This window comes from Heterodontus francisci, chromosome 27 (genome assembly GCF_036365525.1).
Source record: "Heterodontus francisci isolate sHetFra1 chromosome 27, sHetFra1.hap1, whole genome shotgun sequence".
In the NCBI taxonomy this organism is placed as follows: Eukaryota; Metazoa; Chordata; class Chondrichthyes; order Heterodontiformes; family Heterodontidae; genus Heterodontus; species Heterodontus francisci.
The window spans coordinates 21463345-21480563 of NC_090397.1; the positions used below are offsets into that span (position 1 = coordinate 21463345).

Genomic DNA, 17219 nt, shown 5'->3' on the forward strand with positions numbered 1-17219 from the left:
AACTTTGACACAAGCCCCCAGATTTTAGTAAGGAGGACTTTGCAGAGTCGACAGGGCTGGGTTTGCCTTAGTCGTTTCCGGTGCCTAAGTCAATGCCGGGTGGTCCGTCCGGCTTCATTCCTTTTTATTGACTTCGTAGTGGTTAGATACAACTGAGTGGCTTGCTAGGCCATTTCAGAGGGCATGTAAGAGTCAACCACATTGCAGTGGGTCTGGAGTCACATGTAGGCCAGACCAGGTAAGGACAGCAGATTTCCTCTCCTAAAGGACATTAGTCACATGTTAGTCATATGTGACTAATTGGGAATCCAGATGTGGCGAATGCATTTCTGATTAGTAAATAAACAATGAGTAACGGACACCATACTTGAAGATCTCAGTACTCGTTCGAACAACATATGCATGTGTATTTTAACCTTTTTTGTGCATTTGCGGTAAAATAGTGAGATGAAAAGCAGAACGTGCAAGTGTTTAATTCAACATTGTGAGTGCTTTACTTCCCTGATTAATGGACGATGTCAGATGTTTTTAAAGTAAATATCCATGTGAATTCCATTTGTGTTATGAGTGTATACAAGGGGTTTTCTACTGGAATTTGTATAAAACAGTGTCATCATAGCCACACCTGTGGCTAGTCAGTGATTTCTATTGGATACGACATGCTAGATTTACTGACTGTTAAATTCCTGCCCTTACAGCTATACACTTGTGTTACATTCTCCTGAAGCAAAAGTGACATTTTAGGAACAAATAAAATTAGATGAAATTAAAACAGCTGCTCCCAAAACGAAATGTTAAGATATCAAAAATACAGAGACTTGTAGTTGCCAGTGGGAATTAAACAATTGCAAAATATATTTGAGGATCTTTTCATTTTTACATGTTGCAATTTTCACATCTGTTTCGCGGATATGACATTTATTGCTTGCTTAACTTTGGGTTAAACATTTTTGATTTATAGACAGATGTATGTACAGTGTTGAAACGTAAATGCTTCCTTTTAGTCACAATGACATAATGCCATGGACATTGGTGCCATGAATTCTAAGTTCTGAGTTTTGTCTATGCTTTCGGGAAGGTACAGTTCGGCTGAATCTCTTCACTCTGGTGGATGGGAGCCGAATTAACCAACAAGTCACCTGAGCCACTGCCATTCACCCAGTTGTACATGGTAAGGGCAGGACATGGGTAGAGGTGGAATAGCTGGTCACCTACCCATCTCCTGGTTGGAGAATACAGAGAAGACCCAACAAAGCAAGAAACCGAGATTTAAAAGAATCAAAAAATTCAAATAATGAGATAGTCTGCTTTCCACGACAAAGGATTATAAATTAAATGAATGCAGAAAGCAGATCATTTGCCAATGGGATTAAAAATACTTTGTGAACATGCATCAAACATAAATAATTATTAACAATCAGCTCTCTATCTCACCCCAGACATTTAACTGTTGACTTATATTTCAAGCTGTTTTTGTGGCTGTTCCCTAATGTCGCAGGGTTGAGGAATGAGTAGGAAAATTGGCTTGGCAGCTTTGAAAGAAGTCGACATAGAGCTGATCGGATTGGGGTAAATAAGACAGCAAATGGTCAGGAAAAGGGACACCCATAAAGCTACTTCAAACCAAATTGTAAGAACAGGACAAGGAGACATAGGTTTAGCATAGGAAAATAAAAATTTGAAACTGAAGTGAGGACTTTTGTTTTTACACAGAATGGTTGACACATGGAATGGAAATATTTTAATCCAGGGCGGTAGGAAACATGAGCAAAGCAGCACTTATTGCCCATCTCAAGTTTCCCTCAACACATCAAGAGTCAACCACAGTGTGTGGAACTGGAGTCACATGTAAGGCAGATCATGTAGGGTTTTTACAACAATTAATTTTAGTGCCAGCCCGCAAAGGACCATATTTATTAAATCTCTCAATTTTATATGGAGGGATATGAACTCAAACTCTGAGTTGGTAATCCAGTCTCACAGTCACTAAACTACTGTACCCAGCTGCAGTGTGAGGAGTACAGGGTCCACGTATATAATAGTATCGCTGGGCTACCAGTGACTGCTATTAAAATACACTCCCATGCATTACCGGTCCTCTTACTGTGGCACATTACCATCCACACCTACTCATTCAATTGATCTGCAGTCATTACCCATAGACCAATTGCTGTTTATGCTGGTAACATTTCACTTAGTTATATTTTCTTCATATGTTTAGCCGTCTGCTTCTTCATTACAATACAGAACAAACAGATTATGAAATAAACTTTACCTACTTGTACCTTGTAGATATGCAGGCAAACACCCTAACTGGCTGTTCATGGTGGCTTAACTATATTAGGATATTTAACAAAGGACCGTCTTTCTAGCTGCTGTGGTAAAGCTGGCTGTACTGTCATCAACCATGTTATCTAAACTGCAATAATCCAAAAAGTTAAATAAAGAAATGAAAGAAGAAGTAAGAGACATTTATGCAACATTTTAAATAGATTGCAACACAAGCATGAAACTGAATAGCCAATATCCTGAAAACTATTATCAGGGCTTTTACAGTGCTTGCTTAAAACAAAAACCATCTTTTTGAAAAATCATGACAGGAAAGCATAGTGCTGCAAAATTCTTGAGTTCTAACTCATGATTCTCCAGACTGCTGACTCCAGAACTTGGCTGTATACTCACAGAGAGAAGAGGAAGTCAGAAAACTTGTCAATGTTCCACTCTCACACAGCTCCCAGTAACTGCTTTAGAGTGTTACTGGAAGAAACCAAACAGCTCATCCACCCACTCCCTCAATTTCAGTTGGTGAGCATCTGAACACCAATAGAAGGGGAAGAATGGGTTTGTATCTCAGTGGGAGGAAAAATTATGCCTTTCAGATTTCTGAGATTTGAGCTCCCAGCCAAGGGTCCTGATGACATCTGGGGCTTCAGGAGAGTTGGAAGCGATATTGCAATCCCAACATATATGCTGTGCTACTCTATTGACTACAGACTGCCAAGGAAGAAGTAAAAGACAGAAGATCAAATAAAACATGGCAGGTGCAATGAGACCTGTGCTCCTTTCAGAATAATGTCCATGACTCTGTGAAAGACCATTCTGCCTGTAGGTCTGCTGAAGGACAGATACTGGGTTGATTGGAAGGAACTCACTAAACTAAACCTCATTCTTCCCAGTATAGAGAATGCCAATAACAAGTACAGCTACTTGAGAGCAAGCACAAGGCAGATAAAGTTGGGGAGGTTGAATGCAGTTTTTCAAAATTATAGAAGTTTTTGAGAGGATAAATAGTGAAAGATTGTTTCCACTGGGTGACAAATTGGTGGCAAGGGGCCACAGACTCACTCTTACCACTGGAGCAACAAAAGAGGGAAGTTAGAAGCAGAGGTTTATTGGCTTATTAGAATATGGAATACTTTACAGCGAGTGTCGGTCAGGGCAGACTACAACATTTAAAATGGATATGGATTAGTATTTGAAAAGGAATATAGCAAGATAGAGGGAAAGGGCAAGGACATAGGATTAGAGCAGATAGCTCCAGTTGAAGAATGTGAACAGTACTGGCACTAAGGGCCAAATGGCCTCCCAATGTGCTGTAATTTTGATGACACTAGGGAGAGTATTTCTGAATTTCTAGTCCTTTCACAAGAATATTAAAAGCGAGCTGTGAACTGGGCAACATTTCTAAATGGAAGAGAGAAACAGGTGGAGTGAGGATAAAAGCCATAAAGATGGTGGCTAACAGTGTGTGGTGGATTGGGACGAGGAGTTGCATGAGTGGGTGTGCCACGAAGTTTCTTTAAATATTTCCTGGTGAGCTTCTGGCAGGAATTTCTATCAACACCTGCCATAGGGAGGGTAGGTGAATGAGGTAAATGATGGTTGCTACTCCAGTATTCTGACACATGTAGCATTTTAATAGGATTGGAAGGACAGAAAAGCTTTGGAGCCTGTGATTAAGATGGAAAAATCTGCCACTGTGGATGAGTGAGTCGATGGCACGTGCATCAGCTGCATGCACCTGCTGTGGCCATTTCAGTGTTTGTATTCCTTGAACTTCCCTTTGTGTAGCTGGATGCTCATTGAATGTTGATGTACTTGATGTCTGACATTGCCAAGTCATAAAATGTGATGTGTAATATCTCTCCACCATTAGCGCTTCCTTTTCATGTGCCTGCCCATAAGTGGACAGGTTGTGATGTCGGAAATTGTGGTGCATGCTAATATAGGTGGGGTACTGGAGTAATGGATCCTGTTTCTGCTGGAATCAGGAAAACTGGCTTAAAGGCAGAGGAAAATCCCACCTAGTGCAGTTACACCAGTTTCCAACTGAATATCTCCATGGTCAGTAATAATATTGAACAAGATAAGATCAGTTTTAATTTTAGATGTTTCTTTTTTGAGAACTAACCTCAGAACATGGGGCAATCATTAGCTGTCTTCCCAAAGGACAGCTAGGTCTAACCCTGCAAAGACATAAGAATGAGCTGACAATCTGCTATGACGGTTTTAAGCAAAGGAATCTCCCCGTGCTCAGGGTACAAGATTGACCTTGTCAGTCGATCTCAAATGCAGCTGTTCATCTAACTGACCCCAGGATTTCCAGCTATGTCTGCCTGCATTCAACTCAGATCCCAGTGGTGGAACCAGACTTTGAGTTAATGGGGATAAAAGTGAAGAGTAACCAACCAACCAACCTTTCCTTCATCTCTTGATCCAAGCTGTTTGCAAGTGACCTTGTAGTGGTCAATGACCCCTTCCTCTACCCACAGGAGTGTCACAGATGTCTGTGTTTTGTTAACAGCGAAGAGTGACTTGGGAGAAGCTGGCTCTGTGAACAAAGGGTGAATCACAAAACTAAACTGGATTAGAGTACTCTTTTGCTTGCTGGAGAAATAAACTTGCAATTTAATCCTGGTATATATCAGGAGGCGGGATAAACATTTCCCCACACCAGGTTTGCCTGTCCCCTGGATTTCAGAGACCAAATGAATACATAGCAACCACTCCTCTCTTATTACACTACCAGGTTTGAATTTCAATTCAAAATACATTTTTTTTTTAAATGGCACCAGTCAGGATGAAGAATTTCTGAATGAAGGTGAAGTGTTTCCCTATGGGGCAGAAAGGACAAATGGTGGAGTCATCCCCAGGCTGCTCTTGCACACTTCCTAGTGACTGTTTTTGCTGCAGCACTGTCAAGAGTTCTGACAGCCCCAAAATGCTATCCTGCCTGCTGTCCTGTGAATCACTGATGGTTGTCATCTATGCCTGTTTTCCAATTTTAAGCCAAATTTACTAATAAGAAAAGTTGATCCAAGTCATGAGCAGCCTGTACTAACTTTCAATCTGCAGAGTCCATTTCAAGTCTGACTAATAAACTGGAACTCCTCCATATGTCAATACTAAAACTGCTAACTCATTACCTATTGGCTTATGTCCCAAGGCTAATGGACAATCCCATTTTTTTTGCAGTTCAACCTTATCTTCTGAAGAATCTGTCCTCAGTTTACAGAGCCTGTGAAGCAGAGCCTCCCTCATTAAATTTGTCATGTATACATGAATGGTTTGATAATCTAGATCATGCGAGGCTTCAGATCTTGATCTTGTGGTATCACATACATTCCCTATTCCAGTTCTTTGTGGCATGGCTGGGTAAGTTTTTTGTGATTTTCAAACATTTTATGCTTGTTGAATAACACATCAATATTGATACGGTGAAACATCACATAGGATTTAATAAAAGTGCCGAAAATGTCTGCAAGACAAATGATACTAACTAATTAAAAGGAGAAGAAATACTTACGGAGTTGGATTATTTGTGGGGCTGAGGAGTTGCTGCTCCCTTCTGTGTAGGCTACAACAGTTAGGTTGTATATGTCCCCAGGAGGCAATCGAAGCAGGGTTGTCATTACACTGTGTGGCACCTGTATTAAATACCAGATTCTTGTTTACAGCACCTCCTAATTATCAACCACCAAAGCTTTGTCTTTTTGCCCTCATGTGAGCCTCATAGTAACCAAGATATCTTGTTAATGAGGCAAAAATTCCGGGACGCTAAAAGGAATGAAATAGTTCAGAGGTCAGTGAGTGAGTGATGAGGCTGTAAGAATGTGTCATTTAACAGTAAGAATGTGTTTGAAATTTTAAAAAAACCTTGATTTGCTGCAAGAAGGTAGACAAGATGGGAGGTAGTCAAGACAAGTAGATTATGTGGTTCCTCATGATTGAGCTTCAAACATCACTTCTGTTTTGCATTGTGTATATTAAATTAGTCTCTGCAAAATCTTAAATTCCTTGATTCAATCTTGCAGATGAAACATATCTAATAATTTTTAGGCAGTAGGCCTCTACAACTCCTGGACCTTTGCACGCAATCATTCCCCGGCCTTCCCACTGCTCTCTGCTTGACTAACTCCTCACAACCCCACACTCAATTTCCCTTCTCCCTTTCATCTTCAAACACATCACATCGCTGAAGCTCTTGACTTGCTTGCTCCCTTTATCCCTTTCCATCCCAGCTCTTACCAACCCAACCTCCCACTATTTTCCCTCATCAGGAACTCTTCCCATTCTCTGGCAATGTTCCCATCTCCTTCAAAACCACCATCATCAGGCACTTCTCAAAGAACACTCCTCATCCTCTATTCTCTCCAAACTCCATTTTATCTTCAACCTTATCTTTTCATCAAAACCTTGGAACATGTGTTTCCTATTGAACTACACAATGGCCATTCCCTGTTCAAGACCCATTAATCTGGTTTCTTCTCTGGCAACACCATTGAGATCACCATGGTGAAAATTAGAAGTGACGTTTTTTTACCTGATCCTTTAACACCGCTGACATCGCCGCCCTCCTCCGGCATCTGTCTTTTAAAGTCCATCTCTAAGGCAATCATCTTTCGTGGTTCCACTCAAACCTGCCACAACTGCCTTTCCTCTAATGGTCACCTCTGGCACACCACATACTCCATACTCATCCCCTTCTCTTCATCAACCTTCCTCAACCATATCTTCTACGAGTATGGATTCAACTTCCACCATAAACTCATGGCAGGCACTACATTCTCGAACTGCCTATCCAATATTACATTCCAAATAAATTTAAACTATCCTTTGATTCAACGTTGGCACAAATGAATGCAACCTCTTTTGGTCCTCCCAGCACCTATATGCTTCTTGCTTTGACTTAATCAACTTGTCAGGATAAACCTAGTGGTGTGGAACCTGAGCATCCTACTTGATCCAGAGCTCAGCTTCAATCCCCAAATTACTTTCTCTCACCTCCAAACACTGCCTGCTTCTGCCCCTCATATTTCCCTCAATCCTGTCAAAATCTTAAACCACATCCTCATCGCTAAGAGCCTTGAATTGTTCAATCCTCTTCTAACCAGCCTCCATCCTCAACAAACCCCAACTTGATCAGAACTCTATGACGCACAAAGTCTCTCTCCTATCATCCTGCCCTTTGCCAGAAACCACAGGCTGCTTGTTTCCCAGTGAACTGATTTGAAGTTCCCCATCCTTGGGTTCTAAATGTCTCCATGACCTGACCCGACCTTCCTCAGTGATCTCTTCCAGTTGTATATTCTGTTACGACCGAGGCAGGACCAATGCACTGTCAATGCCATCCCATCACTCCACAGCTCATAGCATATTATTAAAATTTTCTCACCTAACCGGAAAACAGTCAAATTAAACATTTTATTAAACCCCAGAATAAAATACACCAAATCAGGTATCTTTAGACAACAACAAATTAACTATTTATTAAAAAACTACATTTGAAACACTATTAAGATAAACCTATGTCTAAAAGAATTTATAACTTCCTATTTATCCTAACCCCCATGCACACACACATACATTCAAAAATCAACAGTTAACCGGTTTTTAAAATGATGTTTCTGAGGAATAAAACAAGTAGCTGGGTTTTAAGTCCTGGTGGGTTACATTCCTGGTTGATGAAGTGTCCCAGAGTAGAATAAGCAGATGCCACTCGAGGTCTCCAGGAAAATTCGACGAAACAGTCTTTTATAGATAGGCATTCAAAGTACTTCAGCTGCAGCAGGCAACACACAGTTCTACCAACGAGGAGTATAGTATCAGGTCTATTTGGATTCTCAAATTGGCAGTCTCTTGGGAGAACCTTTACTGAGAATTCCAGCAAACACAAACAGGCAATAGAGTTACTTCTGTATCAGACTTCTTAGAGTTTCGAAGTAAAATGGAATTTACTACCTCCAACAATAAAAATGTTCTTTTCAGGGTTTTTTCTCCTGAGGCAAACATAGTCTGAGCCCAATGTAGATTTTCTGCTGCGATATAGACAGCTTCTCTTTTTAATAAGCACACTTCATTGGATTCCAGATCAGACTAGTTTCAGCCAGTCCCTGCACACAGTCAAATTGAAAAATTACAGCACATCTCCTGCTGTTGCCTAGGAAACAGGCTTGCTGTGGCACAGTGTTCTCAAAGAATCTGTAAACTTCTCTCTCTGTCTTAAAGGTACACTGTTTTTAGACAGTCTCAAAGGAAAAAAAAATTGTTCCATGACAATTCCCATGCACACTTTCCATTCTTTTGATATCGGATTGGTCTTCATTTCCTGATCCTCTGCTTCACCAGCAGTGGTCATTCCTTCAGCTCGTACACCCCTGTTCTCTAGAACTCACCCCACACACCCCCATCCCTACATTTATTGTCTACTTTGAAAAGCCTGTGTCAAATTCTTTCAATACCTTTTTCTCTACTTTGCCTGTATGGCACCTAACTTTTTCACTTTGTAAAGTATAGTAACAGGTTTTGTTTTACATGAGAAACAAGGAAAATATAAGTGGTTTCTAAAATTAAAGATGTTGAAATTTAGGCACGTTTTATTGCATTCTCCATTAAGTTAAGATATGGGGTTGGATTTTCCTGAGTTCGAGGGCACCCCAATGTTGACGGTCACAGTGCCTACATGTCAGCACTTTGCGGGATCAAAGCTACATATGCTTGGGAGAATAGTAACGTAAACCCTGGGCCAAGGCAATGATAGGATCATCACTTCTAATTGCGGATTATGATGGGAAAATGGGAAGGTTAACTGGAGCTAAACTCTTCATCCTCACACTGCCGGAGAAAGGATCACACAACGCCCACGGGAGGAGTCATTCAGGGGGGTGGAATGGCCAACCTGGCAATATCGACACCCATGGCGGAGGAGGCCTTTGACATTGGAAAGGTGGGCGCTGTGCTGACAGTTGGTAACTGCGAGATTAGTGTGTGGCTGAAAGTGGGTGAAAGTTCATTGAATGATCCATGGAAGTGCCTTGGAGTAGCTTTCAACTTTGTGAGGTGTTTCCAGTAGATCCACATGTGTTGAAAGATGTCTGCTGAAGCATCTGCTGCAATGAAGGAGGCCAAGTAACTGATGCTTTCTCTGACAAAGGGCTGATGCAGGAGCAGCTGCTGTGGAGGCCATGGCTACCTCAAAGGAAGATTTACACTCTGAGGAACCATGGTGACAGGAGTCAATCGCACCGTCCACCAGTGCAAATACACACACCTTTGTGGGACCTCAGGTGACTTTAGAATGGGTGGCACAAGGTGAGCATCATGGCACATGTGAGCGGCAGCAGGTGATAAAGGCAGAGGCTGCTTTGGGCAGCCCCAAGTGGAGGATGGAGGACAGCTCCAGCCATGTTTACCCGGCTGGAGTTGCTGAGCCTCGTGGGCCACATACAAAGTGGGTGCTTGTGGAGCTGCAATGGGAGATGTGTGGACATCAGGCAGAGTTTCCGGAGGCACATAAATTGGAGGAGTCCATTCATGATATGAGCACCACAATAACTCAGGCATATTGAAAAAGTGTCCACTCTCATTGACAGTCAAATGCGACAGTCTGCTGAAATGATGCAGGATCAGCAAACCGACATGAACAGATTATATGATGCATTCCGTAGAATTGACTGGTCCGTTGCAGCGATGGCGCATGGATGCATGCACACCCAATTAGGTGTTCTCATTCACCTGGTAACTGCACATGTGCAGCTGGGCTATGAAAGAGCTAAGGCAGGAATGGATGCAGTAGTTGTTGCCACTACTCAAGGAACCCCATCTTCAGAAGCCAACCCATCCACCCCTCCAACTGAGACACACGATAAAGCACCCGCCCCCATGACCCAGGCTGTCCCTGCACAAGTGCCTCATGTGCACCGTGACCCCAAGGAAGGGTACCACTGGCATCTCAGCCGCTGGGACACGCTCTCGAGCAGTGGCCCTCCACATCCGCTCCACGTGGAATGTAAGAACATAGGAAATAGGAGTAGGCCTTTCAGCCCACTGAGCCTAACCCACCATTCAACTAGATCAACTGGATCACTGCCAATCTACCTCAATGCCATTTTCCTGCACTCTCTCCATATCCCTTGATATCTTTAATATCTAGAAATCTATCAATCTCTGTCTTGAACATACTCAACGACGGAGGCTCCACAGCCCCCTGGGGTAGAGAATACCACAGATTCACCACCCTTTGAGTGAAGAAATTCCTCCTCATCTCAGTCTTAAATAGCCTACCTCTTATTCTGAGACTGTGTCCCCTGGTTCTAGACACCCCCAGCCAGGGGAAATTGCCTTCCTGCATCTATTCTGTTGAGCGCTGTAAGAATTTTGTATGCTTCGATGAGATCACCTCTCTTTCTTCGAAACTCTAGAGAATACAGGTCCAGTCTCCTCAATCCTTTCTCATTGGACAATCCCACCATCCCAGGAATCAGACTGGTGAATCTTCTTTGCACTCCCTCTATGGCAAGTATCTCCTTCCTTAGGTAAGGAGACCAAAGCTGCATACAATGCTTGTTTATGTTTAGAGTTTTGTTTAGAGATACAGCACTGAAACAGGCCCTTCGGCCCACCGGGTCTGTGCCGACCATCAACCACCCATTTATACTAATCCTACACTAATTCCATATTTCTACCACATCCCCACCTGTCCCTATATTTTCCCTACCACCTACCTACACTAGGGGCAATTTCTAATGGCCAAATTACCTATCAACCTGCAAGTCTTTGGCATGTGGGAGGAAACCGGAGCACTCAGAGGAAACCCACGCAGACACAGGGAGAACTTGCAAACTCCACACAGGCAGTACCCAGAATTGAACCCGGGTCGCTGGAGCTGTGAGGCTGCGGTGCTAATCACTGTGCCACTTCTGGTGTGGTCTCACCAAGGCTCTATTTATAGGGGGAACACCATGTGGGAGCTCTTGCAAGGGAGCAAAGAAGTGGTGGTAGCATCATATTGGGTGTCGCCTGGGTGCAGATCATAAACCTTTTGTTCAATGCATGCATTTTAATATGAGTAAAATGTCTGTGGTCGAAAGCTAACATTTTTCATGTTGTTTGTCCTGGAAAACTGCGACCTTGTCATTATGTCTTGCCTGTGTGTGAGGTCTGAGAGTGCCATGTGGACGTGTGCTTGCAGGAGACTCACTGCATCATGAGTGCTAAACCCCATGAGAAGTGGATTTGTTTCTGTACTCTGGATAGCGCCTGCTATGTATAAACCGGTAGTGTGGATTAGTTTGTTCCATTAGAGGATCTACCACGCTCAGGAGAAGCATTCCTGGGTGTCCCGTGAATCCCTGCCAGCCTGGTCAGTGTGTTTCCGCATGACTCTGACCTCCGGCTGGTCCTGATGCACCTCTGGCTGGTCCTCATCAAAATCCTCATCCTCGGACGAGACAGTGCGGGTCGTCCCCATGGATCTCCTCCAATTCCACTCCTCTCTGGCCATATTGTGCAGAGCACACCAGACCACAACTTGAGGGGGCGTACTGGAGGGCACAACCCAACCATTCAAGGCATCGGAATGGCATTTTCAGGAGGCCAATGGACTCGTTGGTGCCCCTCTTTCTGAGATGGCAGTGGTTATATCTCTCCTGTTCCTCAGTTGTGGAGTTTCACACAGGGGTCAGCAGCCATATCTTTAGCAGGTACCCCTTGCCAGCCAGGAGTCATCCTCGGAGGCCATGTGGTAGAACAAACAGCTGCGGCACCTCTGACTACCTGAGAATTAAAAATCGTGATAGTTGCCTGGAAACCTTGTGGATATCTGAAGGATCTGCTTACGATCGTCGCACTTCAGCTACACATTTAAGGAGTTGACGTTGATGAATACTCTGGTCTGAGATGACAGGGCTTTGATGGCCACTGGTGTGCAGTCGATCACAACCTGCACCTGAGGGAATCCTCAGCCCTCTGGGTCTGACTGGCTGTATCTGTGATGAAGGCGACTAAGTCAGGTGCCCTCAGAAAATGTTCGTCCGTCACTTCAGATTTGCAGCTGTGGGCGGCCGATTGTGAGATGCCACAGAGATCAGCTGCCAACCCCAGAAACGAGCCCAAAGCTAGAAAGTCCAAGGTCACTGTCAGCTTGACAGCTTCTGGCATTGTGTGTCCCCCTACACCTTGTGGCATAAGGTCGTTCTCTCGAGGCGCGCGCATAACCCAGCCACTATCTGCTGCTCCGACATGCTCAGGAAGCTGATCCTGTGGTGGTACACTCGATTCTGCAGGTAACATCTTCTGTCCCCGCTGCTCTTTGATCAGCACCTCTGCATCCATGTGTACCTGGTGACTGCCTTTACTGCCGCACTTCCCCACTGCTCGAGCCGAACTCTGAGTAGATGGCCTCCATTATCATATATAGTGTCAGGCCCCAGGACCTCAGCAGCCAAATTTCCCATGCACCTTGAATGAGCCATTCTCCAAGACCTGCCCTCTCAGTCAACACTATCCTACAGCTCTGCTTAAACGATAGCAAGTCAGTGGCTGCGCATGAGCTCCTGGTTGCTGATTTCCCCTTTTATTGCGAGTTTTTAATGGTTGCTTCTTCAGTTGAGAGGTTCCCGCTGTGCAGCTGCATTACCTACAGGGATGAGATGTTGACACAGTGTGGGGCCCATGCACCTCTGATAAAATTGCTATCCTACCTGAAACCACCTCTTAATTGCTAGATGAATGACCTTAATATCCTGCCCGCCACTACCGGACGGGTGGCCGTCCTCCCCAAGAAGCCGCCTTTGGGTAAATCGAGTGGCGGCGGCTAGACGCTGGGCAATCAGCGCGCCACGCTGCAGTGTGAATCTGCAGGTTCGCCCACCCGCTAACCCGCCTCCGTGGCAAAATGCAGCCCATGGTTCCTTGGACAAAACTAACAGAAAGATTTCCTTCCACACCACCACTTTGAAAACTGAGTTTAAATTTTAAAGTACAGAAACAGTTAAACAGTGACAGTTTCAGAGTGGGTCTGTTCTGATGAATGCATCATTAGAGGCCTGCTCAGGTCGGGAAAAAAGAACCCGAACCGAACCGAACCTGACCGAATGACAGCAAACCCAAGCCCCACCCGGCCCGAGTCCCTCTGATTTTGCCCCCAACCCGACCCGAACCGGCCCGACTCGACCCGACCCAATCATCCCTTTACTTACCTTCCTGACACCGAACCTGCAAGAAGCTGCAGCGCGTGCGCGGTGACGTCATAGTGACATCACTCGCTCACTGCACAGACTCAGTTTCATCCCGGACTCCCAGCTCAAGGTAAGTCTTTTAATTTCAATACTTACCCGCAGAGCACTTAACGTGCGTGTCCGACCCGACCCAACCCGACTCAACCTGGACTCGGCCCGGCCCGACCCGAGCCCGAAAGCCGTAACCTGAAGATGGGACCGACCCGACCCGAACCCGACACATGTCGTCGGGCCTTGTCGGGTTCGGGTCGGGTAGCAGGCCTCTATGCTACATTAGACAGAGACTCACATCATCTGGCAAAGTTCGTGGAGTCTTAATTCTTCTAAACTCCAGAGAATATAGGACCATTTTAGTCAATCTCTGCTTGTCGGACAACCCTCTCATCCCAGGAATCAAATCCAGTGAACCTTTGTTGCACCCCCTCGAAGGTAAGTATACCCTTCCTTAGGTAAAGAGGCCAAAATTGTGAACATTACTCCAGTTATGGTTACAGCAAAGCCCTGCATAATTGCAACAAGACTTCCTAACTCTACTCCAAACACCTTGCAATAAAGGGGAACATACAATTTGCTTTCCTAATTGCTTCTCATAGGTGTAAGCTAATTTTCTATGTGTCATGTACAAGAACACCCAAATCCCTCTGAACACCAACATTTACTAGTCTCTCACCTTTTGAAAAATATTCTGCTTTTAAGAAAGACAACACTTAAAGCAGTTAGTTTTAGAATTTTGGATATAAATTAAATCGAAGAAATTAGTCAATAAGAACATGGGAAACTATGGAACAAAAAATGCTATTTGGTCCATTAAACCTGTTCTTTATACAGATGATGTGCACTCTACCCCATTGTGTCCTTTATCAAAGGAAACACCCCAATATGCATGCTATACATCCTTGGCCATTCCCCTTTCTTAACATGCCATTTCCACAGTCCTAGTAGTTCAACAGCGTCATGTTCCATCTAATATTTGATTGTCTACCTGTACTTATCCTTACTCCTGTTCCGGACTAACTCTATGATATAAACGGGCAGCGCAGTGGTTAGCACTGCAGTCTCACAGCTCCAGGGACCCGGGTTTGATTCTGGGTACTGCCTGTGCGGAGTTTGCAAGTTCTCCCTGTGACCGCGTGGGTTTTCACCTGATGCTCCAGTTTCTTCCCACAGCCAAAGACTTGCAGATTGATAGGTAAATTGGCCATTGTAAATTGCCCCTAGTGTAGGTAGGTGATAGGGAATATGGGATTACTGCAGGCTTAGTATAAATGGGTTGTTGTTGGTCGGCACAGGCTCGCTGGGCCGAAGGGCCTGTTTCAGTGCTGTATCTCTAAAAAAAAGAAATAAAGAAAAAAATAAAGAAAAAAGAAAAAAAACTGAGGCAGCATTTCTTCATATTATTCAAACTGTTAGGAAATCTGAGGACTGTATTGACTATTTGAACCACTACAGAATAGAGAGGAGGAATGACATCTCAATCAGCTTATACAGGAGCTGCCTAAAATGATCAAATTCAATTAACTTTAGCCTTGCATCATATTGAACACACAAATATTTGTACTTACACTTTTTTTAATGATTCTTCGTCCAACAGCTATGACCAACCAGTAAGGTAGGGTGGAGTTGGATGTTCCAGTTGTAATGTTACCATAGCTCCAGCTAATAGAGAGTATGTTCTCGGAATATTCCAGCCAAGTAATCTCTGGAGCTAGTGGTGCTGCAAAAAAAGACAAAGCAGAAAGAACACTTTAGAAAGGCTAAATGAACAGAGTAAAGGGATTATCATTCATTCCTTTGTTACCTCTAGACTTGACTATTCCAATGCACTCCTGGCTGGCTTCCTATCTTCAACCCTCTGTAAACTTGAGATCATTCAAAACTCTGCTGTCTGGGCCCTAACTCACACCAAGTCTCTTTTACCCATCACTCATGTGTCTGCTGATCTACACTAGGTGCACAGTTAGTGATGCCTCAATTCAAAAATTTTCATCTTTGTTTTCAAATCCCTCCAGGGCCTTGCCCCTACAGATCTTTGTAACCTCTTCCAGCCCTACAATCCTCTGAAAAATCTGTGCACATCTTGTGCAACCCCAATTTTGCTCCACCTTTGGAGGCTGTGCCTCCAGCTGCCAAGGTCTAGAGCTCTGGGATTCCCTCTCTAAACCTCCCCGCCTCTCTTTTGCCCTTTAAGATGCTCCTTAAAATCTATCTCTTTGACCAAACTTTTGGTCATCTGCCCTAATATCTCTTTACGTGTCTCCGTGTCAAATTTTGTTTGGTAACGCTCCTGTGAAGCACCTTTGGATGTTCTACTACATTACAGGTGCTTGTTGTTGTTTCATTCCTTTCATTATAATACCACATATAGAATTTGGTTTAATTTAAATTAAAAAGCTCATCATAATAGGAACTTTATCAGTGCCTAGATATTTATGTCCTTATGTATATTGTTTGATAGAAATGTAAAGCACCATGGCCTGGATTTTGCAGTTGTATTCTCAGTGTTTACCGTCATCATTAACAAAACTGACAGCATCTCCCGACATCTGTACATGCGCAGTTAAACACAGAAATGCAGAAGTTTTTTTTCCATGATTCCCCGCTCTGCCACAGGGTGCGTTGTTGAAGTCCCCACAGATGGAAATCTTAGAAATCATTTGAATTGACACGAACTTCCACTTTTTACACCATTAGTCTCGTAGTAAAAACCCTTGAAAAATTGACACCTTGTTGAATGAGATGTAACTGGGTTTTAATGGAGTACTAAGTCATAATTACTGCTGAACAACCTCATTGGCCCTGAAAATATAATTTTATATTTGTGGAATGTCAAATGTCTCCATTATAATAAAAAAAAGATACAAATTTTTTTACTTTTTTGAAGTTTATGATATTTCAGCTTCTACCTCAATTCTGTGTGTATGTCTCAATCTTTGTATTGCTGTGAAGGATAATCAGTGTATTTCACTTCCTGAGTTGTTGTCTGTGAGAATTCTGCAATGTAATTAGTTGCTTCATTTGCTTGATGACATCACTGTTGCAGGAGGTCCCCTATAGCTGACACTGGAATGAAATTAATGTTGGGAAAGGTGAAATCCACACCAGAAATTGCTAGATCTTTGTGGGCAGCTTTCTTCGAGGTCAGCAGTAAGCACCGTCACCTTGTCACTGACCACAAAATCTGGGCCAACATTTACGATTGGTTCAGGTACACGCTCCAAAGCTTCATTTTCTTTCACCACCAGGGGGCACCAGGTAGCAGTTTGTACAAGTTTGTTCTAAAAGGCTTGTCTTGTCTGACTGAAGATGGGTCAGCCTGTGACCATGCTGACTTAAGTCAAAGCATGCAACTTTTGTCAGCCAACTTTGAGATAAAGTCAACTTTCAATTGCTTCCATCACTGCCTCTCAATATTAGCACATTCCTGTCATAGATTTTCAGCCACTGCCAAAGTGTAAAATCTAACATAAAAGCAAAATACTGCGGATGCTGGAAATCTGAAACAAAAACAAGAAATGCTGGATTCACTCAGCAGGTCTGGCAGCATCTGTGGAAAGAGAAGCAGAGTTAACGTTTCGGGTCAGTGACCCTTCTTCGGAACTGACAAATATTAGAAAAGTCACAGATTATAAACAAGTGAGGTGGGGGTTGGGCAAGAGATAACAAAGGAGAAGGTGCAGATTGGACCAGGCCACATAGCTGACC

At 43.5% G+C, this 17219-nt stretch overlaps 1 protein-coding gene across 5 annotated transcripts in view; it reads right to left on the reverse strand.

The window, feature by feature from the left end:
* ptpro (protein tyrosine phosphatase receptor type O) overlaps positions 1-17219 on the reverse strand; it is a 178655-nt gene that overhangs the window by 35054 nt on the left and 126382 nt on the right. For all 5 annotated transcript variants that reach the window (XM_068058984.1, XM_068058985.1, XM_068058986.1 and 2 more), the window contains 3 exons: positions 15080-15231; positions 5807-5927; positions 4698-4831 (listed from right to left, as the gene is read on the reverse strand). In XM_068058984.1, the coding sequence (XP_067915085.1) occupies positions 4698-4831; positions 5807-5927; positions 15080-15231 (407 nt within the window). The remainder of the gene's footprint in view (positions 1-4697; positions 4832-5806; positions 5928-15079; positions 15232-17219) is intronic.